The sequence below is a fragment of the Lissotriton helveticus genome, chromosome 1_1 (assembly GCF_964261635.1).
Source record: "Lissotriton helveticus chromosome 1_1, aLisHel1.1, whole genome shotgun sequence".
In the NCBI taxonomy this organism is placed as follows: domain Eukaryota; kingdom Metazoa; phylum Chordata; class Amphibia; order Caudata; family Salamandridae; genus Lissotriton; species Lissotriton helveticus.
This window is the reverse complement of record NC_136057.1, coordinates 972,062,687-972,089,816: the sequence shown is the minus strand read 5'-3', so window position 1 is coordinate 972,089,816 and position 27,130 is coordinate 972,062,687. Positions and strand designations below refer to the sequence as shown.

General features: G+C 49.4%; 1 protein-coding gene across 4 annotated transcripts in view; it reads left to right on the top strand.

The window, feature by feature from the left end:
• The window catches only part of TASOR2 (transcription activation suppressor family member 2), a 1,020,110-nt gene that overhangs the window by 202,591 nt on the left and 790,389 nt on the right, over positions 1-27,130 (top strand). For all 4 annotated transcript variants that reach the window (XM_078677333.1, XM_078677324.1, XM_078677320.1 and 1 more), the window contains exon 10: positions 16,642-16,742. In XM_078677333.1, coding sequence (XP_078533459.1) covers positions 16,642-16,742 — 101 coding nt within the window. The remainder of the gene's footprint in view (positions 1-16,641; positions 16,743-27,130) is intronic.

The following is a 27,130-nucleotide window of genomic DNA, read 5'->3' as shown; positions in this document are numbered from 1 at the left end:
TTTTATTAGAAGAAGTGCTGTCAAGACTGTCTACTATCCAATAGACAAATTGCAAATTCATTCCACTACTCTACTAATATTGTACTTGTAGGTGTACCCCTTATACATTCTATCTACCACAAAGCAGATCGTGTTTCATTAGCCATGTAGCTTGTGCTCGAATACAGAAGGATATGTTAATTTTGTCTCTGATAGAGGACTCAAACGGAAAGCTAAACCGTGTTTAAATTGGACAGGATTTTGAATTGTTTTGGAAAAATAATAGTGTCTGTGCTCACATGGTATTTACTCAGCCGTGATAAGATCAACCTATGGGATGGATACAAACTGTAAGCTTATCCCTGCAACAAAGACCCTGATCTATAACCTGAAATCGGCTCCGGTTGCCTAGAGTTGCTTAAATGCACAAACCTTGAAATTTCGGTGAATTGTAATGATGTTATATATTATAAATGTTTAAATATTTCATATTTTGCTGGTGTAGTTTCAAGGAATAGTTGGGTGCTTTGGCAAATATTTTTTTGTTTCCAGCAGAAGCACCTCAAACATGATGTGTTCTACATAGAAAATTATATTGTATACAGTCTTGTTTAGGCTGGATTACAGAACCCGCAGTTTGTACTAGACCACACACTGTATGTAGGAAGCTGGCTCCCTATATAGTGCACGAAATGAGGTATACTGTGTAGAGTGTCCAGGCAACCCTCATTGGTTTACATAGGCACAAGTAATAACCACAAATGCTCTCTTTTGTGGTAGTGTGGGCCAACACTTTAGGTTTATCAGAGGTTAGTGCTAAGCATTTGTTCTACTCACAGAGGCAGTAAATGAGACGCACTCAAGAATAAATGCGAAACCAATGAGAAAAAAAAGAACACTTATTTTATAGAAATTTTAACACCAGGAACTTCGTCATCAAGTAAGTACTTTTCAAGTTGTTGATTTTTACAGGTAAGTAAAATGTTCTCTTAAATATGTTTTTATGCAGCAATGCTTTCCTATGGGCAAAAATACACTGCATACAGTTACTTGCAATAGTTTCCGGGTCCCACTCAGGACTTGAGGTGGTAGGGGGCTAAGGTCCAAAGAACCCTGAGCAGTTAGTCTACCTGGCCTGGATCGTCCGGGTGCAGAGGTGCTGGTGGGTTGGTAGCTTTGGTGTGCTACACCGAAGGAGAGGTTGGGGAGGCACCTAGAAACAGATTGCAGGGGGGCCAACTCCAGGACTTAGAGACAGGTCCTGGAGCTTCCAATAGGAGGCTCGGTTCAAGGGGGCCTGAGAGCAAGGAAGCACAGTCGGTCAAGGCCGGACAGGAAACCAAAACCGGCCCCGGCAAAGTGCTCGGATGGCCCCCCGAGGGGAGGTTCGGGGTGCGACGAGCTCTTTGCCGGGGCCGGTTTTCGGCCGATTTTGTTACAGGGCTGATTTTGCAGTTATGCTGCATAAACGGCCCTGTAACAAAAACGGCCCGCAGGGGCCCACAACCAGCCCCACCCTTGCGGCGCACCGGGGGATTGACCGGTGCCCGCAACAGCTAGTCTGGCCCTGCAGTCGGTTCTCGGGAACCTGGGCTTGGGCATTTGGGTGCAGAGTGGTTACGTCGGCTGGGCTTGAGCGTCACTGAAAACTCACAGATGTTGGTTTCACTGGTTGAGGCGACAACAGCAGGAATAGCTGGCCACTCCCGAAGTGGGTCTCTGGGGTCTGGACATCCCTCAAAGGTTGCTGGGTCTTGGAGTCCAGATTGGACTCAAACAAGCTTTGGTTGCTGCAAGGGGTCTTGTACCCCGGGTATTAGTACTGTGCGCCTCCGGTTAGTCCTGGCGTCTTCTCACTTTGTGGGGAGACGGAGCACAGCAACCTCTTCCTGGGTGGCTGCTGCATCAGTAGAACCAGGGAGTGGCAGAACAGTGGACCAGACTTTGCACTTTGGTTCCTGCAGGGTGGTAGCTCCTCTACCCAAAGAGAGATTGCTGGCAATTTGAGAAGTGCTGGCAGTCCATCAGGGTTCTTTGCAGTTGCACAGCAGCAGGAAGAGTTTGTTTGTTGCGATTGTCGAGATGTGCAGGTAGGCATAGTTTGGTGCCAAAAAGTCCCAGTCTGGTTCTCAGTTCTCACTTTTTCGCTCTTCTTTGTCCTCTTCTTCTTGCGTCCGTCGAATCTGAGTTCCTGGTGTCAAGTGTGCCACCTAAATAATAAGGTAGTAGCTAATAGGCTACTTACCTTTGGGGTGCCTACATCCTCTATATGACCACTTCCTGTGGGGAGTGGGCATTTCCCTGACCCAGTCTATCTAATTTCACCAAAAACCAAAATGGTGGATTTCTGGTTTTTATGTTCACTTCAGGTTGCCTACCTTTGAGGTGTAACTAGTCTGACCGTGAATACTCCTCTTGACTAGCTAATTTTCCTGCCTGTCCTGGTGACAAATGGGCCCTGGGCAGGGGATGGTATTTCCCGGGTCTGCTGCAAGCTGGGGTCACTTATCAAAGGCGACAGAGGCCTTTGAAACCTCCTGCCTTGATATGCTGATTTCTAGTCATCCTGCTCGGGGGCAATTACAACACCTCTGTCCAGAGCAGAAATTGTTTCTGACCTCAGAAACTGGTCTGATGTGGCAGGCTGGTCTACACCAGTCAGTCAGTACAACAGTGGTTTGTAGGTTTTCATGGGGCATCTCTAAGGTGCCTTCTGTGTGCATGTCATAATAAATCTAGTTCTGACATCAGTACAGATTTATTAAGACGAGGTGTTTGATATCATGCTGGGGAATTCGTTATGACCACTGCCCAGTACATGTACTCAAGATGGCTTCTCTTTTCACTTGTGCTATTGAGCAATTGGCCTAGAATGAACAGGGGCATATCTGCTCCTGCAGGTATGTCCTCACATATAATATAATGCACCCTGTTTTATTACTGTAAAGTCTGCTGTAGGAGTGACTTACAAATATTGTATGCAGTGTTCGTTGGCATGGCACACATGGTGTGTGTCATGTCGTGTTTTCACTTTCGTGTGGACCTTTTCACACAGCCTGCAGTGTGTATTAGTTTGGTGTTGGGTCCCTTAGGGTGGCACAATACATGCTCCATCCTTTGGGGACCCTTTTTGGTACCTTTGCCGTAATTACCTGGAGTACCATTTTCTAGGGACTTGCAGGGGTGCTAAAGGTCTTTCAAATTGTGGAACAATTCCACAGTTACTTTGATTTTGGGAAAGAACACTCGCACTGGGGACCTGGTTAGCAGGAACCCAGTACGCTTCAGTCAATGTTGCATCAAATACCAGGCAAACCATTTAAAAAAGACACGTTCCTTCACTGTACATTTGGAGTTTTTAAGACTGGGTGGAGCCTTTTCTCAATGTCCTTGGTAGTCGATGGTTACAGAGCAATATCTTTGGTGGGTACTGTTGTTTACCAATTAACCTCTGTTGACCCAGTACAGTTGGTACAGTTAGAATCAAAATACAAATAAAATAGCAGAAAACAATGAACGTGTGCCCATAACAAAAAATTCAAATTTGACCTGTGGAAAAGACGTGGACAGAGACCAGTGAAAGTGGAAAGGTACTGATGGGGCGCCTTGGACATCTGCCAGATTGTCCACACTCACCAATGCAGTTATCTCCTGCTGCCATAGTTGGTCAATCGCACAAATCGAGCCACAAATTCTCCATTAGAAATATGAAACGCTAAAATATTATAGACACAAAGCAGTAACATTCAAAATGTAGATTTATCTTTCAACAGCCATGACGAGCTAAGTACGGAAGCAGATTTGCTGAATTGACAGATTATATCATGGGGTTTTATAGATTAAAATCCATACTGCGCAAATGATACACAGCCAATGAGAGCCAGTTTCTAGGCGAAACAGTAGGTGTTTTCAAATCATTTATCCTATCATTAATCAGAATAAAATCTTTAGCTATACATGCGCATTGATTTATAAAATCCGCAAAATGAAGCGTAGCAAGAATATGAGACTTACACTTGTGAAATTGTAATTTTTCCATAGTGCCTTTCTTAGTTATAGCTTTATCCACAGTTACAAGCATGCTTCTTAATTATCCACATAAAATTGTGTCATGGTGGAACCTCTTAGCTTTATTCCTTCATAACATTAAAACCAACTATTTATTTTAATTGAACCCTGCCTAATGCCATCATGTTTTTTGCACTAATGTGTCAAGCGTCTGATTCAGGATGCCAGGTTTTGCACTCCCAAAAGGATTTCCTCACACAGACGTTTTTGGATTAGTAAATCTTTTTATGTAGGTAGGCAGAGTGAGCATTCTGGGGGATACTGTCTAGATGTTTTTCACACCAGCTAGCTTGCACATTTGTGGTCATTCACAAACCTTTTTCTTATCCATTTCCACACTGCCACCCTGGAATAGGTGCTAGATTAACTCTTGTCAAAAGCAGAGTTAAATTCTTTTCCAAGATGTTAATGGGTTAAAACACAACCCAAAATTGGTAAGGGTGTTGGATTAGGGGGTTTCCACGTGATTTTTATTTTACGGTTGTGAAAGAAAAAGTATATACATCAATAAAAGTGCTTTTCAGGAGCAGGCAGCTATAGACCGTGTGTCTTCTGACTGAGAAAAATAGTTTGAGCATTGGTTGTTTCTTTTGTAACTTCAGTGATATCACAAAATAAAGAATGAGCTTACCTTTTGTGCTTAGATTTTTGTATTCTCCACTTACTTTCTGAATCATTGGACTGCTGTCCATATCGCCACATCACATCATGCTGTAATTTTGTTACGAAGAAGCAATGACTTCAATCGATGTAAAATATTTATATTTTACTCACCTTAACCTCTTTCACTAGTGAAGGACTTGTATTTCCTCTTGCTCTCCTTCTACTATTAATTGTTTGTATTGTTAACAATTTTCTAATGAAGAATCATGTCCATAATGAATTTTGAGCAAATATATCCATTTCTTACTAAGCATGTTAAATACTGGTAGTGCACTCCTTGAGGTATAATGGAACAAAATACTACTTTCAAATTCATTAGTGAATGTATGTGATTTACTCATGTGACACAATGTAATTGATTAAGTAGTTTTGACAGTGGCAGGCTCAAGCTTTATATAATGTTTTAGAGGTTCAGCCCCCAACCCCATTTTTAAATGGTCAATGATATTTCAGCAATTTATTGATTGAACAAGATTAAGCCAAATTACATGCTGTGCAACTTAATTTCTTCTGAATGTGTCTGTTATTTCTGTTAGTGTTGATTGTAGTATGTTAAAATTATACAACAAAGTGCTGACAAACATCTGTTATCCACTTTAAATTCACTTATGTATATTTTTTAGATTTTTTGGGAATGTGTGTGGTAGAAAACACTATGTGCGTGGCATGTGTAGTTGTATACAGTTAGGATTTGTAATAGTATATGCACTTTCTTTTGACTTACAGTATGGTGTCAGAGAAATGCAATACTTTGTAAATACAGTACAGACTTAAATGGGCTTTTCAGTAAAATTATAGGGAAGTTACTTTTGAGTATTACATTTTTTTACTCCAACTAGTATACCAGGATATTACTCTGGGACATTTCCTGTAAACAGGTAAGTAAAATCGTTTTTGTTAGTTAGTGCAATTTTAAAGAACTACTTTAGGTTTTCAAACTCCACACTTGGAAACTTTTCCAAGAAAAACAGTCAGTATTATCCTATGGAGGAAAATATTGTTATCTGTTTAAAGGTAAGTATTTGGTAGGGGGAGTTGAGGTTCTGGGGTAGGCTCAGGGGTCCCCCAGGGTCAAGGATGCACTCTTGTTACCCCCTGTGCTGAGGCCCAATGTTATACAACAGGATGTAGGGTGCCCCCGGTTGGTGGCTGCTGATGAGCAGGCCACTTGGAGCAAAGCTCCTGGACTTTAGCTCAGGGCAAATGGGGAAACAAAGTAGCACCAAAGGTGCACCCTCAGCGGCACTAGGGCGGCCGGGTGCAGGGTGCTGTTTCGACGTCGGGTGGCCTGTTGTTTGCAATGGGAAACCTCTGGTTTGCAAAGGCACTGCAGGCTTGGGGACGAAGGTCTTCTGAGTGCAACCACCACTTTGAGAGGTAAGTTGGGAAGTTAGGGGTTGATTAGGCACCGTCGGTTTGGCCACCCAAGGCCGTGGGGCATCGGGTGCAGGGGTGTCTTTTGGGGTTGGATCTTCTTACCAGTTCCTTGTCGCAGTTTGGGGGACCTTCCGGATTTCGGCTGCAGACGTCGACTGAAGGCTTGAGACAGGTCAGGGTTTGCCGGCGGTTGAGATGGGGTACATGGCCCTGGTGTAGGAAAGTGGCTCTATGTTCGAGGCATGTGGGCTGCTAAATTCATATCTTAGCATTAGATCGCCGCCTAGTGTTGGGCTCGGATGATTGCACATTGTTGTCCTGGAAGAGTCTTCGAAGTATCCTGAGATAGGTGGCTCCTCCCCTGGACTACAGTGCGCATGGGCATCGGCTCCATCCCCAGATTGTTTTTTTCCGCCATTGGGTTCGGATGTGGTCTCGACGTCTTACTGTCGGAACCAAGTAAAACTATCTTTTACCGGCCAAAAGGCCTCGATTTTCTTGCGTCGGTATTGTCTGCGCTCGGTCTCGAGTCTTCCGTCTCTTGAAGCCGGAATAAGCGGAGTTTTCTTCGCTTTCTAAACTTTGAGGCCTTCTCATCGCGACACGACAGCAAGCCTTTACGGACATGGAGCGGAGCCCGTTCAAGTACTGCCCGCTCTGTGGGTCTAAGTACCCACACATCGATCTACACCCTGTGTGTAACAAGTGCCTTTCACCGGACCACGACGACGGCAAGTGCAAGGCCTGTGCACAGTTCCGCTCCAAGAAAACTCTCAAGCTTCGGCGCGCGGTGCGCTTGGAAGCTAGGCAAGCGGCCCCAGATCCGGAGAACATCTTCGGCGACCCGGAGGAAGAGGTCCAGGGTCACCTTCTACAAATCTCCCCATCACAGACGGAGGTCGAGGCGGATCCGGGTGACGACGACGGAGTCGCGGGTCAGGTCCTCGAATACGTCGAAGAGGTAGGAGACGACGATGAGATTTATGGGGCCGCGGCGGACAGCTCTGCGGACGAGCTCTGCCCCGAAAGTTTCGAGGACGACCGGGACACGGGATCGCCTGTCGGCCTTACCCTGGACCCGTTGCCGCAAGCCACAGCCCCGCCTTCGGGCCCGGCTACGGACTCACTTGCTGGGCACGATGTTTCGAAACCGAAACTGAAACCGTCGGGGTCGTCAACACCTAAAATGGCCGACCCGAAATCGAAACTGAAACCTAAGGACTCGATTGTCCCTAAGATGGCTGCCGTGCCTGTGAAGAAGTCGGTGCCCGTCTCCCCGTCGGCTCCGTCGACCTCCGGTCCACAGAAGCCGAGGAAGTCTGTCGGTTCCGATGCTCCGAAATCGAAGCCGACGCCCGAAGAAGGGGCCCACAAGAAAGATGGTCGGCACGGATCAGCGGCTCTGGCGCCGTCCAAGCCCGCCAAGGTCGGCTCCAAAGAGGCTACGCCCAAGAAGTCGGCGCCCCGGCCTCAAGATTCGGAGGAGCCGAAGAAGGTTTCCGCGCCCAAACCGCACAAGGCCCGCGAGGACGTCGGATCCGAGGGACCGCTCAAAGCATCCTTGTCGGCGACGAAACCCACTGGCAGTGTACCGTCCCCCATTGCGGAGTCACTGCAGAGAATCAGGGAGAAAGCCTTTGCTCCATCGGCTCCGATGCCATCACCGCAGCCGCAAAAGGACACTCCAAAGCCTTCTGGGAAACTCCTTTTTCTCTTGCCACCTAAGGAGGCGCCGAAAGCGTTTTCGACGAAATCGGCTCCGAAACAGGGTTCCTCGCTGCCTGACCCTCTTCCACGTCGTGTACTCGAATCGGAAGAAGATTCAGAGCATTTCATCGATGCTGCCACCGGCAAGCTGACCCTCTATAAACGGAAGATCACTTCGGAGCCGGTGGACCCCTACGTCATCCCGTTGAAGAAGAAGAGGGTGCCCCTTGACGCCTTGGGCCTCACGGAACCGATACAGCCTCCTCCTAGACGGAGCCCTACTCCCTCCCCAGAACACTCTGTGGGTGAGGAAGTTGATGAGGATGAACAGTACAATTTCCCCATCGATGAACCTGATGTACAACCAGATTCATACGACGACACTGGTGACCAGGACACCCAAGGTGCGGGCCAAGACCCACAGACCTTTAATGCGCGTGCATCTCCGACTGAGGACTCAGCAGGATTTCATGCACTAATTGAACGGGCGGCGGCCAATCATGATGTGGACATGCATGCCGACCCGGTTGAGGAAGACTTCCTTTTTGACACCTTTGCCATTTCTGAAAGGACAGTAAAGACACTTCCTATGCTGAAAGGTGTTCTCAAACATGCTGGAGACATTTTTAAGGAGCCTACGAGGGCTAGGGTGGTCAACCCTCGCATTGAAAAGAAGTACAGGCCTGCTCCTGCGGACCCCGTCTACATCCGGGGACAATTGCCACTGGACTCTCTTGTGGTTGCCAATGCCAGGAAACGTGCCAACTCACAGACAACGGGTGAAGCTCCTCCCCCGGATAAAGAGTCCAAAGTGCTTGAGGCAGGAGGCAAAAGAGTGGCTGCACAGGCGGCGAACTTTTGGCGCATCGCAAATACACAGGCGCTCCTGGCGCGTTATGATAGGGCGCACTACGACACCCTAGAACAGATTATACAACACCTGCCCCCACAGTTCCAAGAAGGCACCAAAATGCTTATTGAGGAAGGAAAGCTAATATCAAATGCAGCCATCAAGTGTGCACTTGACGCTGCGGACACGGCTGCTAGGGCTATCAACACTAGCGTTATGCTGAGAAGACAAGCCTGGCTCCGCATCTCAGGGTTCAAGCAGGATATTCAGACAACAATTCTGAATCAGCCAGTCAATCCTGATAGTCTGTTTGGTCCGGATGTTGACACCACCCTAGAGAAGATAAAGAAGGACACGGAAACTGCTAAGTCTATGGGGGCCCTGCAGTCCCAACAGTTTCGTGGCAGCAATTTTCGTCGCTCAGGTGCACGTGGAGTCACCAGAGGACAGATGGGTCAACAATCCCAGTTCTCCAAAGGTGGGGCGCAATCCTCGTTCACTAAGCAGAACAAGGGAGGTTATAGGAATAACAGCAACAGAGGTCGCGGCAGGGGAAACAACAGCTCCCGCACCTCGACTCCAAGCAAACAGTGACTTTCTGTCACTGCCCCCCGACCACCTAACACCTGTCGGGGGGAGACTGCAGCAGTTCCTGCCCGTCTGGAGAAACATCACCACAGACAGGTGGGTGCGTCAACTGATCCAAAATGGTTATTGCCTAGAGCTGAAATCCACTCCACCCAACATCCCACCAAGGCAAAGGCCTATGTCCGCCGAGCATTTGCACTTATTGCAGCAGGAAGTAGTGGCGATGCTGCAAAAAGGCGCAATCGAGCTCGTGCCGGTGGGGGAGGAAGGCACAGGGGTCTACTCCCTGTACTTCCTTATTCCAAAGAAGGACGGTTCTCTCAGGCCCATTCTCGATCTACGTCCCCTCAACCTGTACATACTGTCAGAGCATTTCCATATGCTTACACTGCAGCAGATTCTCCCCTTGCTAAACCAGGGAGACTTCTTAGCGACCTTAGATCTCAAGGATGCTTATTTCCACATTCCACTACACCCGTCACACAGGAAATACCTAAGATTCACTATTCAAGGCAGGCACTACCAGTTCAAGGTCCTACCCTTCGGAGTCACTACGGCCCCGAGGGTGTTCACCAAGTGTCTAGCGACAGTGGCGGCGCACCTCAGGAGGCAGAATATCCATGTCTACCCCTACCTAGACGACTGGCTCGTACAAGCCAAGTCGGAGCAACAGTGCGCCGCAGACATGTCAACTACAATTCACCTTCTTCACGATCTGGGTTTCTCCCTAAATTACCCAAAATCGCATCTTCAGCCGGCACATGTCCGGCAGTTCCTGGGTGCTACGATCAACACCCTGACAGCCATGGCTCAGCCGAACCAAGTCAGAATCGACAGCATTCAGTCACTGATCCAACGATTCCGACCGAGACACTCCCTGCCAGCGAGAGTGTTCATGCAGTTGATCGGCATGATGGCCTCCTGCATCTTCATAGTCCCTCACGCACGGTTGCATATGCGCCCGCTCCAGGAGTGCTTAGCGAATCAGTGGACACAGGCTCGTGGGCAATTGACAGACCTAGTGTTGGTTACCAGTCGGGCATACGACTCTCTGCATTGGTGGACTCCACACAACCTTTGCAAGGGCCGACTGTTCCACGAGCCCGTGCCGCAGATTATCCTGACGACGGACGCATCCCTCCAGGGATGGGGAGCACATGTGCTCACTTACACTGTGCAGGGACTATGGACGACGCAGCAACAGAAGATGCACATCAACTATCTGGAACTGATGGCAATCTTCATGGCGCTCAAGTCCTTCATTGTACATCTGAGCAACAAGGTCGTGCTAGTCCGGACGGACAACATGACCGCGATGTACTACATTCAGAAACAGGGGGGCACCCACTCGCCACAGCTGTCTCATCTGGCTCAGAGCATGTGGAAGTGGGCCATTCAGAGGAACATTTTCCTCATGGCAGAACACCTCCCGGGCAAGGACAATCAGATGGCGGATCTGCTCAGCAGATACAGCCATCAGATGCACGAGTGGGAGATACACCCTTCTGTTCTCCACCCGTACTTCCGGCAGTGGGGTCATCCGGAGATAGACCTGTTCGCCACAAAGGAGAACGCAAAATGCCGACTCTTTGCCGCCAGGTTCCCTCACCCACAGTCGCAGGGGAATGCGATATGGATGAACTGGTCAGGCAAATTTGCATACGCTTTTCCGCCAGCCCCTCTAATACCGCTGGTCGCAAGAAAGCTAAGGCAGCACTCCATGACTCTAGTCCTGGTTGCTCCGACGTGGGCGCGTCAAGCTTGGTACACCACGTTCCTCGAACTCTCAGTGGTGCCGCATCAAAGACTGCGCCTCACACCCAGTCTTTTGACGCAGAACCATGGAGACATTCAGCATCCAGATCCACGACAGCTCAACCTGGCGATCTGGCTCCTGAAGTCCTAGAGTTTGGATACCTTAACCTACCTCCAGAATGCATGAGTATCATCAAGGAGGCGAGGAAACCTACTACTAGAGCATGCTATGCTGCTAAGTGGAAGCGTTTTGTCATCTATTGTACGTCCAATGACATCAACCCGCTAGATGCATCTATTCCCAACATCATCTGCTATCTGTTACATCTCTACAAGTGCAATCTGGCGTACACTTCCATTAGGATACATCTCTCAGCCATAGCGGCTTATCTTCAGAACAGGCAGCACCTCTCTGTCTTCAGAGTGCCCGCCATTAAAGCCTTCCTTGAAGGTCTGAAGAGAGTCATTCCCCCAAGAACTCCACCAGCTCCGGTGTGGAACCTCAACGTCGTTCTCACCAGACTGATGGGGCCACCATTTGAGCCACTGCACTCGTGTGAGCTCCAATTCCTTACGTGGAAAGTGGCCTTTCTGATAGCTATTACGTCTCTGAGGCGTGTCAGTGAGTTGCAAGCGCTCACCATACAAGAGCCGTTCATTCAAATTCACCCAAATAGGGTAGTGCTACGCACTAACCCTAAATTCCTCCCTAAGGTGGTGTCACAGTTTCATCTTAACCAAACTATCGACTTACCAGCATTCTTCCAAAACCCGCAAACGGTGGCGGAAAGAATGCTCCATACCTTAGATGTACGGAGGGCGTTGATGTACTACATAGACAGAACACAACCCTTTAGAAAGACAAAACAACTCTTTGTTGCCTTCGCACCACAACACAAAGGCAACCCGATTTCCAAAGCAGGCATAGCCAGATGGATTGTTAAGTGCATCCAGATTTGTTATCAAAAAGCCAAGCGCACTTTAACAGTACCCCCCAGAGCACACTCCACACGCAAACTGGGGGCATCCATGGCTTTCCTAGGGAACATTCCTTTAGAGGATATTTGCAGAGCAGCCACGTGGGTCACACCACATACCTTCACGAAACACTACTGTGTTGATGTGCATTCCAAGCAGCAAGCAGCTGTAGGACAGGCTGTTCTCAAGACACTTTTTCAGGTTTCTGCAGCTGGCACGGGCAACCGCCGCTGATGGAGGGACTGCTATGTATTCTATGCTAAGATATGAATTTAGCAGCCCACATGCCTCGAACTGAATATGCTACTTACCAGTATGCATCTGTTCTTGGCATGTAGGGCTGCTAACATTCATATCGCCCGCCCTCCTCCCCGGTGCCTGTCGCAGCTGCAGATATACTATTGTATTTATTTCATTAGCATGGACATCCTTTACACTTTCACTCCATCTCCTGCCACAATGGCGAAAAACAATCTGGGGATGGAGCCGATGCCCATGCGCACTGTAGTCCAGGGGAGGAGCCACCTATCTCAGGATACTTCGAAGACTCTTCCAGGACAACAATGTGCAATCATCCGAGCCCAACACTAGGCGGCGATCTAATGCTAAGATATGAATGTTAGCAGCCCTACATGCCAAGAACAGATGCATACTGGTAAGTAGCATATTCAATATGCTGGACCGGGGGTCTCCAACCTTTTCTGTAGTAAGAGCTAATTCTGATCAAGGAAAGTCCTGCTGAGTTACTAGCATATTTTATCACTGTAAAATGCCGATGATATGTATTAATATTACACTATGACCATCCTAAGCACAGTTATCAGTAGTAACCACCCAAAAATTCAAGGTGAAGTTATCAGCAGAATGCTAGGAAAACGTTAATCAATATTAAATGCTTGTAATCAAGTAAAATTCAAATCATCACATGCTGTGTGCCACAAAGGGTATTACCACAGCAGTAAGTCTCCCTAACTCAAATTGAATTATCATTCAGCTAACGACTTTAAATGTGTTTTAGAATTGCAATATTTTTTCTTCATTCGCAAATTAGTTTTTGAAAATACACATACTTTTCTATCAAAATCCCTTTCCACTTTGAGCAATCAAACTCAATTTTCCAGAAGAAAAACCTTTTCAGAAAAAGCATAATTTTTTCCTTTAAAAATCAAATCAGTTTTCATTGTTAGAAAATACACAGTCCCTAAACATCAGCTTTTAGTTTTCATTGAGTACCACCATGTAAAAATGCCTCTCATGGACAAATTATGCTTCAAATACCCAGGTATTGGAATCATAGGCCATGGTTCCTCACCATAACTCTAAGAATGCCTCTGTTATGTTAATAATGCCCACCATTAAACAAGGGCTACCACTGTGCCACAGCTGGATGCCCAACATAGATCAGTTATGACTATTATTATGGGAGAAGCGGTTGCCACTCTGTCAGGAATGGCTAAAAGCAGGCCAGTCATGCTCTTAATATGTCAGCGATGACAGCAAGTATGTAATTACTATACTTTTATGCCCAAAATAGTCAAGGATGAAAATATTATGGTTATGGCACAATTATACCATGAATGGGCACAATTGCGTCAGAGATAATACTCTTATGATGGAGACCAGCATACATATTTGGCAGTCCTTGACGCTAGGAGTAGCTTTAACCCCTTGAATGCTAGTGACGGAACCACTCCATCACCAGCCACGGACACGCTGTGCTGGTGATGGAGTGGTTCCGTCACTGCCCGGCCGCCGCGCCTACGCGGCATTAATTCCGCGCCTGCGCTGAGCGTTCCATCGAGCGGGTGGGGCCGTGACGGAACCACTCCATCACAAGCACAGCGCGCCCGTGGCTAGTGACGGAGTGGTTCTGTCACCAGCATGGCGACGCCGCGCGGACCCCCTCCCCCCCCCCAGCGCCGCAGCGGAATTACCGCCGCAACCAAGGGGTTAAGGAATCAACACTGTTTATTTGGGAAGGACACAATGTTACACACCCACACAAAAATGAATGTGATCCTTTTAATTTTCTCTGCCCTGGATGCATACTCTCTTCTCCTCAGCTCTTTGGTTGATCATGCTCCCAACTAACACATTTTCACTTTAGTACGTGCAGTCACACCTTTTGGTGGGTCAGCCCTAGTTACTGCTGCTACTATTCTTTGATGTCACATACAGTGCGACTGATCGAGCAGGGCGGATAACATAGCCAATCTCTTTCTTAGATAGATTTAAAGTGGATAAAGATGGTTCATGTGGCAGACCCATAGGTCAATGCTACAGCTTCCACAAGCTTCAACACCCTCCGCATACCAATGTTATCCTATGGAAGGAAATTCAATTTGCAAGTCAAGTATGTTCACGTTACTTTTGTAATCCAGTGCTGGACTCCTAAGTTCAGCACTGGGACCTCTATCTAAAACAGGCAAGTAATTACGTTTTTATCGTTGGCATGATTTTTTAGAGAATATTTGTAAGTTTCAAAAATCGACACGTAGAAACTTTTTCAGCAAAAAGTTGGAATGGAAATTCAAGTTACTGGTAGGTACGGTTAGAACTACTTTTCAGGGTCAGGACTGGGCTAAAACATGCAGCACTGAGGTCTCTCCTGATAACAGGTGAGTTTATCTTAATTCGTTGTTCGGCTGATTTTAGATGAATATTTTAAAGTTCCAAAACTCCAAGTGAAACCAGTCAATGTTAGCCTATGTAAGAAAAATGAGATGTCGGCTTTTAGGTAAGTCCTCGACTGGCAGAGTTAAGGTTCTGGGTATAGACTCGGGGATCTCCCAGGGTCAGGTAGGTACAGTTGGTACACCCTCAGTGGCACAGGGGCAGCCGGGTGCAGAGGTAGTTAGGTCTAATGTTATCCATTGAGAGGCAGGGGGCCATCGGTTGGTGGCTGCTGGCTAGCAGGCCACGCGGCTGTGGGAGCTGGGCTCCTGGTCACTTACTCAGGGTAAATGGGGAAGTAGGATAGGACAAAGGTTGCATTGCTAGGGGTATTCGGCCGGCTGGGTGCAGGGTGCTTTTGAGCCGTCGGGCGCTCAATGTTATTCAACGGAGATCTTGAAAGGGGAACAAAGGATGCAGGCTCGGGGACGGAGGATCTTCTGGAGCGACCAACACTTCGAGGGGTAAGTTGAAGTCTTGGAGGATAGGTAGGCACCCCGGAGTTGGGCACAGGAGGCTGGGGGGCAGGGGTGTCTTTGGACGTGGGAATCTTACCCTCTGCTGGTCACGATTGGAGGGGTCCCTGGTTCTGAGTCTGCAGGCGTCATCTGGGTCGTCGAGAAGGTTCCTTGGGCATGGGATTTCAGGTCAGAATCGCCGGGGGGACGTCCTTGGGGTCTTTGTCCACTCGGGCACAGGCCGGGCTCGGCGGGTGCAGAGTGGGCTGGATTCGCGGTTCCTGGCTGGCACCAGAGGTATTGCTGTCTGAGCAGAACCACTGCTCGTGGGAGTCAGTCTCTAAGAGGATCAAGGCAGGCAGGTCCTCCGGGGCTCCCGAGGTTGCTGTCCACAGGAGACGCTGGGATTCAGCAGGGGCAGGTTCAAGGATCAACAAGCCTGTAGGGCTGGGGCCAAATCAGTTGGTGTCGTCTTCTTGTTAGCAGCTGCACAGCAGGTCTTCTTCTTCTTGGTCTTCTTTCTTTTTTCGAAATCGGGATCTGAGGAAGGAAGGTTCAGGGTGTCCCTAAATAATACATTTAGGGGCATTACAGGTAGGGGAAGGGCAGGGATCAATAGGTCCCTGTCCTGGGGTGAGTACCCCCCTATCCTGCTCCTCTCCTGTGGGAGGGGGGCAGGAGCCTATCTCTGATTGGGCAGGGCCATAAAAACAAACTCCAAGATTGCACCGCCAAACCCACTCAACCTCCACAAAGACCTATCTGCTCCAATCATATTTTTCTCCTCATACGAGAGACTAAGTCGAGCAGCACATTCTATTTGAACGTTATCCTAAAGCATAGTCAGCACCTGATCCACAGTGAGATAACCCTGGATCAAAGATGAAAAGTGGACTCATGGGATCCAAAGGGAAAATTTGATATTCTGTTTCCAGTGTGAAAAGTTTAGAACGTGGGTCCAGACTGAGAAGAACTCATAGGTCCTAGCATGAGAAGGGACCCAGGTGGCAGCCGATAGGTGGCACCCAGCATTAGGGAGGAGCAGGTCCCAGGGGGAGAAGGGTCAGCTAAGATAAGGGACCACAAGCTGCCATCTAGCAATTACATAGCGTGCCAGTTTGCTAACTCTAAATCAACCATTTATCTAAGGAGGCACTAGTCCTGCCGTCATCACATAACCAAATGTTCATGATTGTGTGTGTGTGGAATGAGGTCATGATGTCAGGTAGATGGCATTTGGGTTTCTCTTGGCTTCTGACAAGACAGCAATGAGACTATATCTGATCACTGGGGCAGACCTCTGTGTGGGCTGTAAACATGAATGCATCTTTAGAAGGAATAGGAGAGAATACGTGTGAGTGCCTCCTTTCGCTTTATCCAAGATCTCACCTTTTCATTCATGGGCAGGATAATCATTGATTGCTTTTTAGTGTGGCCTGCTTTTTTCTTAGACTTGGTTGGGTTGTTGGTTTTGGGGTTCATTAAAAGTTACCATTTACTACTATAATTGCATTCCTTTTTACCCAATTCTCTTGGTCTCAATAGGTCAGATATGCTCGAAATTAAATATATCATGAATATTTCTGATCTGAAGAAAACGCTACCAGAGGGCATCTTCAATAAGTGCAATTACACTGATAAAGAAGGTATAGTTTATATATTTAAATTAAAGAGCTATTTTGTTTAAGATGACTTTTGGAGTGTTTTCATTGTCATAATAATTGATGCAAATGTTTTCTGTTTATTATTATTCTTTTCATCATTTGTTCTCTGCAACAAAAATTAGGCCTAAATAAGCTCACTGTATATAAATATTGTGAAGACAGTACTAAAAGCTGTTGTGTAAAAAAAAAAAGAGGACTGCTTCTAATCGTGTTAAAGTAATTCAGAAACCGATGTCTTATGTAATTCATCTGCTGCGTTTGCTATATAGCCTTGGCACTCGTATGGTCCCAGCCTTTGTGGCTGGATTATAGCATGATACATTTGATTTCTCTTTGCATTTCTGACTTTTAGTAATAGATTCCTTACCTTAGAATTTCCCTCAGGCGTCAGACTGGATCCGTAGAAATTTTTTCATAGCAGTACCCTTGCGAGTCGATAGGTAGCGACGGTCGACTTCACGTCCACCGTCGGCGTCATGGTCGCCGAAATGACTTTGCAGTGTCTATTTAGATACCGCTCCTGCACGCTGATGTCAGTTCTTTTCCGCGCCAACCAGCGCAGATCCGGAGAGAGCAGTGCCCTCATTCACTTTTTGACTAACTCTTTTTCGACTTTTGTCAACATCTTTTTGAGTCTTTTTGGTGCACGAGGGATGTCTAACCGTGACCTGGCTTCACACCTTGTGACTCCTATCACAAGCTGATGTCAGTGACCGATGCGCAACTCGTGTGCCTTTGTTGCCTGGAGGGCGACCACGACCCGAGGCCGTGCTCTGACTGCCGGGCCCAGAACCTGAAGACTTTGCAGGAGTGGTCCCGAAAGCTCTTGGAGGCCCGGAAGTCTGCTCCGCGCAGCTCTAGGTCCCGGTCGAGGGGGAAGGTCGCGGAGCCATCACCATTCGTCATTAAAGTATTCGCACTCATAAGTCGCACAAGAAGAAGGTGAAGCAGGACCGTCGCTCTTTGCCTTCTCCCCGTCAGTTGGCCGATGCAATGCGGGACCCGGAGCGTCATCGCTCTCCGGCTCTTTTTTTGGAGCCCGCTGGGATGACTCTGGCCTTCCTACTCCTTTCCCAGAGCCAAAGCGTCCCCTGCCCAGCTTCGTCAGTTCCACTAAGCGCCGCACAGCATTTTTGGGCAGCCCGACTCCGCAGGCGTGCATCGGGCCCCACAGACTCGGCTGGGGGCCCTAGGTCTTCGATGCCGGCGGCTCCGGCCCCGGCTCTGCAGGGCCCCGGTGGATCCAGGCCTGGATCCAGATCAGTGCCGGTCGACCTCATGGTACCTTCCCCGGCGCCGATTCTAGTGATGACGCCCCCTGCCAGTTGTGCCCCCAACCGGCGTCGAACCCAGCCTCATCCCTGATATGGACACCTCGACAGACGTCGGTACTGGCACCAGAGGGTACTTTTTAAAAAAAAAATCTTTATTTGTCATTTTCAAAAAGAAACATACGAAAAAGGAGATGCATAAGTGTTGAAAGATTACAGTTGCATCACCTTGCGTCACTTTAGTGCCATACAGACATTGCATAATAATCAGAGCATACTCGAGATCTAAATTAGGCCAAAATAACCAATAGTCAAACATACATGGGTACAACTCCGGGCTTTAATGCGGTCGGGTACATTCCCCAGCTTCGAGGAAGTATAGGCGGCACATACATATCAACATTATTTGACGAGAGAGGGGAAAACAATCAGGGAGTTGATCAGGCAGATTACCCACAAAGCAGAAGCAGCATACAGCGACCCCGCGAAGCCTATTAACTGATCCCTTCGGGATCCATAGGAGGGGTAGAGGCCGGTTGGATATGTGCGATACGGGCCCCAGATATCTGTAGGTCTGGATGTAATGGGGACCATGGTAGAGTATTCCTCACTATTGGCGTTACAGTGTGCCATACTTCGGAGCCAGGAATTGTGTAACGGGGGTCGACGGTCGCACCAACGAAGCGCCACCTCGTGCTTCGCCAGTAGGAACCCCAGTGCCGCCAGCCTACGCGTTGCCTTAGGGAAGTCGGCCATGTAACCCAGAAGGGCAATCTCGGGGATGGGGACTAGATTCAGGCTCAGCATGTCACTAAGTGTGCGGTGTACTCCGGACCAGTAGTCTTGAAGCATCGGGCATGCCCACGAAAGGTATTTGGATAGTGTTTGTTTCACCACAGTTTCCCCAGTGATAGCCAGCCAGGAGGAGTTGGGCAATGGGAGGGCTGGAGAGTATAGTTGGGCAAGCCCCATCATGCGGCGCAGTCTGCCCCACGCCCAGCAGGTCGATGATACAGTCTGAATGTCCCGTGGGTCCCTAGGGAAGCCCGACGGCAGAGTGGTGATCAGTGATCCAGGCAGAACCAAATCGGCTTCAAGTATACAATCCGGGCATCAGAGTGGTACCAGGGGTATGCGTAGGAACATTGTGCCACGAGAAAGTAAAGATCAAAATCGGGAACACCCAGACCACCGCGCTCATAAGGGAGTGTCAATATGCGCCAAGACACTCTGGGGGTTTTATCTCCCCACACCAGTCGTAGCAACAATGAACGTAACTGCGTGAAAAAAATTTTGGTGAGAGGTACAGGTATATTGTTGAACAGGTATAGAAAAGGTGGCAGCACCATCATTTTAATGATTGCGATACGCCCAGCCATGGACAATGGGAGACGATTCCATCGTTCAATCTGACCTTCTGATGATGGATTCGGTTTCCAGGTGTATTTGTATCCCCAAGTATTTCACCGAATCTCGGCTCCAAGTGAGGGGGGAAGGGGCAGGGCCATTCCATAGTGCTAGGCGTGAGTGGAAATATAACAGATTTGTGCCAATTTATGCGCAACCCCGAAAACCCACCAAACCGGGTTATTTCCACGATCAACGGTTCAAGGTTGACCTGCGGTTGCCGGACGTAAAGGATGGTGTCATCCGCATAAAGAGACACCAAGAGTGGTCCAGTGCGGAACTGAAGACCCCGATGTAAGTGCCCTTCCTGAAAGTGACGGACCAACGGGTCCATTGCTAAGATGTACAGAAGCGGCGAGAGGGGGCAGCCCTGTCGCGTGCCACGCGACAGGGAGAATTGTGCAGTGATAGTGCCATTGAGGCGAAGCCGCGCCACAGGCCGCGTGTAAAGCAATTCCACCGTATTCACCAGGCACTCGGGAATGCCCATCCGGCGCATCACCGACATAAGGAATGGCCATTCTAAAGAGTCGAACACTTTTTCGGCATTTAAGAGAATCGCCGCCGCTGGGGTGGCGGGATCCACCTGGTGCAGGACGGAGAAGAGTGTGCGGAGGTTAAGCGAGGTGGAGCGATGCGGTACAAAGCCAGACTGTGCCGTGGAGATAATGGACTCCATCAGTAGTGACAAGCGGATGGCGATGGTTTTTGCCAGGATCTTGTAGTCTAAGTTTAACAAAGAGAGAGGGCGATAAGAACTACACAGCGTGGGATCCCTTCCCGGCTTCGGGCAAAAGCACTATGACCGCCTCCCGAAGCGTGGTGGGCAAACAGCCCGTCTCCAGGGCCTCAGCGTATACCTCCACTAAACGGGGGACCAGCAGTTCTTTATAGGCCTTGTAGAAGTCCGCCGAGAAGACATCCAGACCGGGGGCCGAAGACCCTTTCATGGAGTCGATAGCTTCGATGATTAAGTCAGGCGTGATGAGATCAGCTAAAAAATCAACCATCCATTTCTCCAAGTACACCATCGCTATCTCGTTAAGATAGTTACCACGGTCTACGGCGTCATCAGTCAACGGCATCATCCGTCAATGTGGAAGTGTACAGGGAGGCGTAATAGTGCAAGAAAGCATCGCATATTGCCGGTGTAGTGTGTAGAGTATCTCCAACGGGGCCCACAAGTTCGGTGATGTAAGCAGACTTGCGTGGGGGTCGCAGTAAATGAGCTAGCAGTTTGCCCGGTCGGTCGCCCTCACCATTTTGCCTAGCCGTGTGTGCCCTAGTCAGAAATCGAAGCTCTCTATCCTCTACCTCACGGAATCGCATCATCAACTGCAATCGGCTTGTTTCCCGTTCCTCCGTATGTTTTATGAGTTGTTCCGAATCTAACGCCGCTATGTCTCGCTCTATCTGGAGCAGGGTGGTGCGAATATCGCGCAAGGCTCCTGTGTATTTAGCAATGCACACTCCCCTGATAGTTGCCTTAAAGCCCTCCTACAGAACCGCCCAGGTGTCTACCGTGCCTGTGTTGAGTTCAAAATATTCACCTATGGCCTCCCTGACCTCTTCAGTGAATACAGGGTCCGATAAAGCTTTCCCGGGGAAGCGCCACCGCCTCTCATAGCCACCCGCCCTGGGGACCTTCAGTCATAGCACAATGGGGGAATGATCTGACAAAGTGCAAGGGAGTGTAAGGAGGTCATCCACCCAACCAACCACGTCTGGGGAAATCAGCCAGTAGTCGATCCTGGTCCAGGTGTCGTGAAACCCCGAATAGTGTGTGTACGTGGGTGTGCGGGAATGTAAAGAAGCCTCGATGTCAATAAGGAAAAAATGGGAGCAAACATCAAGATGGACTGTTCGAGAACGGGGTTTCGTGTTTGGGGCCGAAGACGTACTGTCTCTGGCTGGGTTAAGCAGCAGGTTAAAATCGCCACTGAGTATCAGAAGCCCCGGTTCCAAGTTCAACAGGTGCACCTGTAGCTCAGTGTAAAAAGCAGGCGTGTCAGTGTTAGGCCAATAAACCCCAACAAGCGTAATCCTGTGGTCCAACAGAGTACCCGCAACAATGATATATCTACCCTCGCTGTCAATCACTATGTGCGATGGTGTAAAAGGAACGCGATTATGTATGCAAATAGCGACCCCCCCTGGAGCATCTGCTGTAGTGGGAAAAGAAGCGGTGAGGGCCCCAACTCTTGGTAACCTGGAAGGCAGCGTCAGCTGACAAGTGAGTTTCCTGCAGGAAAACCACGTCTATCTTGTGTCGGGCAATGTAGTTGAAAACCTGTCTGCACTTCCTGGCGTTATTCAACCCCCTGACATTCCACGACATCAGTGCAAGGCCGGTGGGGCCGGCCTGTAACCCTATCCTGGCCATGGGTGCTGGACCAAGAATAATGACCTATGACAGAAGCAGCTCAGCACACAATAGGCAATGGTGACAATGTTGTGACACCAGAGGGTACTTTTGTCCCACTGTTTATTCCTGGCGTTCCCTATCGCCCTGACTGGCAGCCAGAGGAGGGTGAGGAGGGCTGGGAGGGGTTTGGTGACCCTCTGACTGACCAACTTGAGGAGCCGGACTGGCGAGAGGAGTTGGGTGATGCCAGTTGTCTGGATACCTCCCCAGACCTTGGCATGCTTGTCTACCCCTACCGTGGCCACGGAGGAGGGAGCATCCTATGCAGTGGTGTTGCATAGGTCGGCTGAGGCTTTGAGTTTCCCACGGTGGCAGTCAGGACTAACTTCCTGAGTGAGGTGCTTCATCCGGTAGTGGCCTTTTCGGAGCACCTGCTGCCATTCAATGAGGCCCTCACAGACATCCTTCTGGGCACTTGGTCCAAGGCCAGCACAGCGGCTCCTGTGGATAGGATGATTGCCCGATAGCACCGCCCGGCCCCGGGTCACCCTTTTTTCCTCTCTCAACACCCAACCCCCGAGATCTTGGTAGTACAAGCCTCTAGCTCCAAAGGCGCATTCCCTACTGCTCCCCCAGATAGGGAATCCAAGAAGCCCGACCATCTTGGGAAGAAGATGTTTTCTTCCGCAAGCTTAGGACTGCAGTTGGTGAACACTGCATGTCTCTTGGGCCATTACACCCACTCTGTATGGGGCATGGTTGCACAAGTGCTGCCACAGTGCCCGGAGGAGGCCCGGGAAGGACTCTCCCATGCTGTCGCAGAAGGTAGATGTTAGACCTGGCACCATTGGCGTGGGTCTCCCTTCCATTTTTGCTGTTGCCTCATGTATTTTTGCTGATGTTAGATCCTTTGGGCACTGTGCCACTGCTGTCCAGTGCCACAGTGCAAGTGCTCCCTATTGTAAATTGATATATTAATCAGTGGTTCCATGTTTGGCTATTAGGTTTACTTGTCAGACCCTAGTACAGTGCACAGAGTGTGCCCAGGGCATGTAAATCCAAATGCTGCTGGTGGGCTTGCAGCACTGGTTGTGCCACCCACAGAAGCAGCCTTGTAAAATGTGTCTAAGGTCTGCCATTGCAGAGCCTGCGTGCAGTCTACTACTGTCATGCTGACTGGGCAAGTGCACCCACTTGCCAGGCCCTAAACCTTCCCTTTTCTTCATATCAGTCACCCCTATAGTAGGCCCAAGGGCAGGGTGCATTGTAAGTATAAGGTAGGACAAGCTCTGATGTGTGTGGCTTGTCCTAATAGTGAATTACAGCCATTTTTGTTTTTCACTATTGCAAGGCTAACTGTTCCCCATAGGCCAGAATGGGCTGTTAGATTATTACATGTTTATAATAATAACTGTCTCAGTGAACATGGTAGAAATTCGAGTTTAGTATGCCTGAACTCAGAATGATAAAATACATCTTTTAGTGAAGTTGGTTTAACATTCTGTGTGGGTATTTGCTTGCCTAACCTTTCAAGTCTGCCTCTGCTAGGTTGTGTATTCCTTTGTCCGGTTTTGTGAGTGAAAGGGATGGGGGATTCCAAGAGACAGGATGAGTCCGCCCAATGATGAATAGAGAGATCTGCATCTAGATGGGAGGGAGGAGTTGCACCTGAACCTTGAATAGGGCTGAACCTGCCTTCCACAATGCTAGCTCCACCTCCTGGTGAGCGGCTGATGTCTCTGCCCTGCACACTGAAAGAAGAGAAGTGGTCCTGTAAACAAAGTGCTCCAGGACTGTACTTGCCTTCCACAATACTGGCTCCACCTCTTGTGGGGCGTCTGATGTGCCTGCCCTGCACTGTGAAAGGAAAGGAGAAGGCTGGTAAACAGAGTGCTTCAGAACTGGTTTGGACTCGGCAAAGGCCCCTCTCCCCTCAAAGAACAAAGGATTTTGTGGAGTGGTGTGGTGTGGCTCACTGGTTAGAGGTGGCAGACCCGGAAGCAGAGAATGGCCCGGGACCAAGGTTCAATTCCCGACGCGGCAGGGTCGTGGACCAGGGTCAGCGGACTCGATAATTCTCACCTCGGTGCCTACTCTAACCAGGGATCACACTCGGCAACTCTGGGCATTAGCTTGCCTCAGCTCTACAACGGCCCCCCACATTCGCCGGGGATGCCTGGTTCCACCTTGGAGATACCCAGTAGAGACCATCTCACAGGGATAGCCAGGACGGGTTCCCCAGCGGTCTACAGCGCCACGACGCCTCTGGGCAGCAGTGCGCTTTACAAGACACATACACACACACATTTTGGGGTATAAATATTGGGACCCTGATCACATGAAATTAGATCACTTTGTACTACAAGAAGAAGCCTTTACTGAGGAGAGGAACCTGAAGAAACTGAGGAGAGACTATTCCGATGCTGAAGTACTGCTTGGAGGATTGGCCTGCAGTGGTTGCCTTACTGCCAAAGGAAGGAGAAGGAACTTTGTGTACTTTGCTTTCAACTTGTGAAGGATCTCCAAGGGCTTGGAAAAGAGCTTGCCTCCTGCTGAAGTCTCAGGGACAACAGACCTCACCCCCCAGCTCCCCAGAGTTCTTTTGGAAGTGCCTGCTGCTGTTTTGGGCCTTCTGAGGAACTGCGTGTCGCAAGGAGCTGGAAGCGCGACTCATCGAGAAGAAGCGTGTCACCGACGCTGTTCCTGCCGTCGCAACTCCGAAGGAGGGTGTCGCCGCTGGAACTGTCGCACTGCACCGCATCGGAGAGAAGCGTGCCGCAACGAAGAGAAAGCACCTCGCATCCCCGAGAAGCGCACCGCCGTCGGAGCTGCTGCCATCGCATCGTGGATGTCGCCGCTGTAGTTGTCGCATCGTGCGGAAGCTTTGCGCATCGTGGGAAAAGAGTGTCGCAAGTGGATCTACTGCCGCCGCATCGCAGAACAAGTGTGTCGCCGCTGCAATCCGCGCATCGAACCTAGAACTTCTCGTATCCCCAGAGAAGCGTCCCGCATCTAGAAGCTCTTCACGTCTTTATTTCTTTGAACTTGAACTTTGCCGCATTTCCCTCGCTGCGACATTGCTTGTCGTGGAAGCGCAACGCAACCTAACCTACATTTGACGTAAAGTGTCTAGTCTAAAAAACTGAACTTAACTAAGCTAAATCTACCATCTTAAAGAAACAGTATTGTGTATGTTTTGTCATTTATTGTCTTGTGGTAACTCTATATAAAGTATACTTATTTTTTTATATAAAAACCTTATGAGGTGTCCATCTGTAGTGTTGTCACTGGGTTAGTGTTTGTGGTCAGAAATGCTTTACAAACTGCCTCTGAGATGAGCCTGTCTGCTCCTGCCAACCTACCAAGGGGGTGAGCATGGGTTATTTAGGAGTGTAAGCCCCTTATCCTGACTAGAGGCAAGGGTCTCTATTTGTCACAAGTACCTACCTGTGCCAACTAGAGATCCCCAAATCTAACAGTAGAGATGCAGCAAAGTTTGCCATCCGATGTGGACTTGACACTGCCGACTCGCTGGGTAGAACGATTTCTATGTCAGTAGCCTTGAGGCACTACGCCTGACTAAGATCCACTGGCTTTTCTAGGGATGTCGAATCGACTCTTTTGGACATGCCCTTTGATGGCAACAAGGTGGACAATGCCCTTGAGTGCGTCAATGATTCTAGGGCTATGGCCAGATCCTTGGGCCTCGTTGCACCTCTCGTCCTGTGCAGTCTGCCTTTCGCCCCTTTCGTGGCTACGGAAGGGGTACCCCACCACGTTCCACCCAGGGCCACAGGCCTGCACAAGCTGCCCAGCCTCTGCGTGGCCAGGGACGTGGGACCCAGCGTCGTGGGTCCGGGGGCCAGCGGGTGGGCCAGTACCACAGTGCCCCCTCTACACCAGCCTCTAAACCTTTCTAGTTCGACCTTGCAGGGCCACCAGTTGCCAATGGGTTGCAGGATTCGCCATCACCTCCCCCACTGGCGCACCATCACGTCGGACAGGTGGGTTTTGCAAATAGTCTGAAGGGGCTACTCCCTCAAGACTACCCCTCCCTCCATGCCACCTACACTCTATTGCATGTCGAAGGATCAACTGGCTCTTCTCCGTCAGGAATTTATGGCTCTCTTGGCCAAGGGTGCCATCGAACTTATCCTTGTGCCAGAAGTAGGTTGTGGTTGCTATTCCCATTACTTCCTGGTACCTAAGAAAGACAAAGGCCTGCATCCTATCTTTGACCCCAGGGACGTCAACCGCTTCCTCTTGCAAGACGCTTATCTTCACATTCCCGTCCTGCCTGCCCACCGGCATTACCTACGGTATATGGTATGCCACAAGCATTTTCAGTTTACCGTGCTCCCCTTTGACCATACCAGCGCCCCTCACGTGTTCACGAAAGCGATGTCGGTGGTCGCATCTCATCTGCACAGATCAGGTATTCCAGTCTTCCCTTATCTCGACGACTGGCTGCTGAAACCGGGCTCGCCCTAGGCAGTTGTCTCCCACCTCCAGACTACGGCGGACCTCCTGCATTCGCTGCGGTTCACTATCAATGTGCCAAAGTCACACCTGATTCCCTCTCAGAAGCTCCTTTTCATCGGAGCAGTTCTGGATACAGTGCAGTTTTGGGCTTATCCTCCCGAGCAGCGAGTCCGGGATATTCAGGCTTTGATACCGATGTTTCAGCCTCTATCTCGGGTCTTGGTGAGAACGACCCTGAGGCTGCTGGGCCTCATGGCCTCCTGCATCCTGCTGGTAGATCATGCCAGATGGCATATGCAGGCTTTGCAGTGGGACCTGAAGTTCCAGTGGGCGCAGCATCAGGGGAATCTTTTCGATGTCGTCCAGATCTCGGAGGGGGCTGCAAGTCAGTTGCAGTGGTGGCTCCGAACCAGGATTGGATCAACGGCAGATCAGTCTCCCTTCCCCAACCAGACTCCACAGTAGTGACGGATGCGTCACTCCTGGGATGGGGCGGCCACATGGAAGAGGTGGAGATCAGCGGTCTCTGGTCTCTGGCGGAGTCTGGGCTCCATATCAACCTTTTGGAGCTCTGGGCGATCTGTCTTCAACTGAAGGCCACCACCATGTGGTACTGCACAAACAAGGTGGGGTGGGGTCTTGGACCCTATGTCAAGAGGCTCTTCGTCTTTGGACATGGGTGGAACATCAGGGCATGTCTCTGGTGGCTCAACACCTGGTAGGTTCCCTGAATGCCAGAGTAGACAAGCTCAGCCGCCGGTGCATGATGGATCACGAATGGCGTTTTCACTTGGAGGTGGTGCAAGAACTCTTTCAGCAGTGGGGAGAGCCTTGGTTAGATCTAT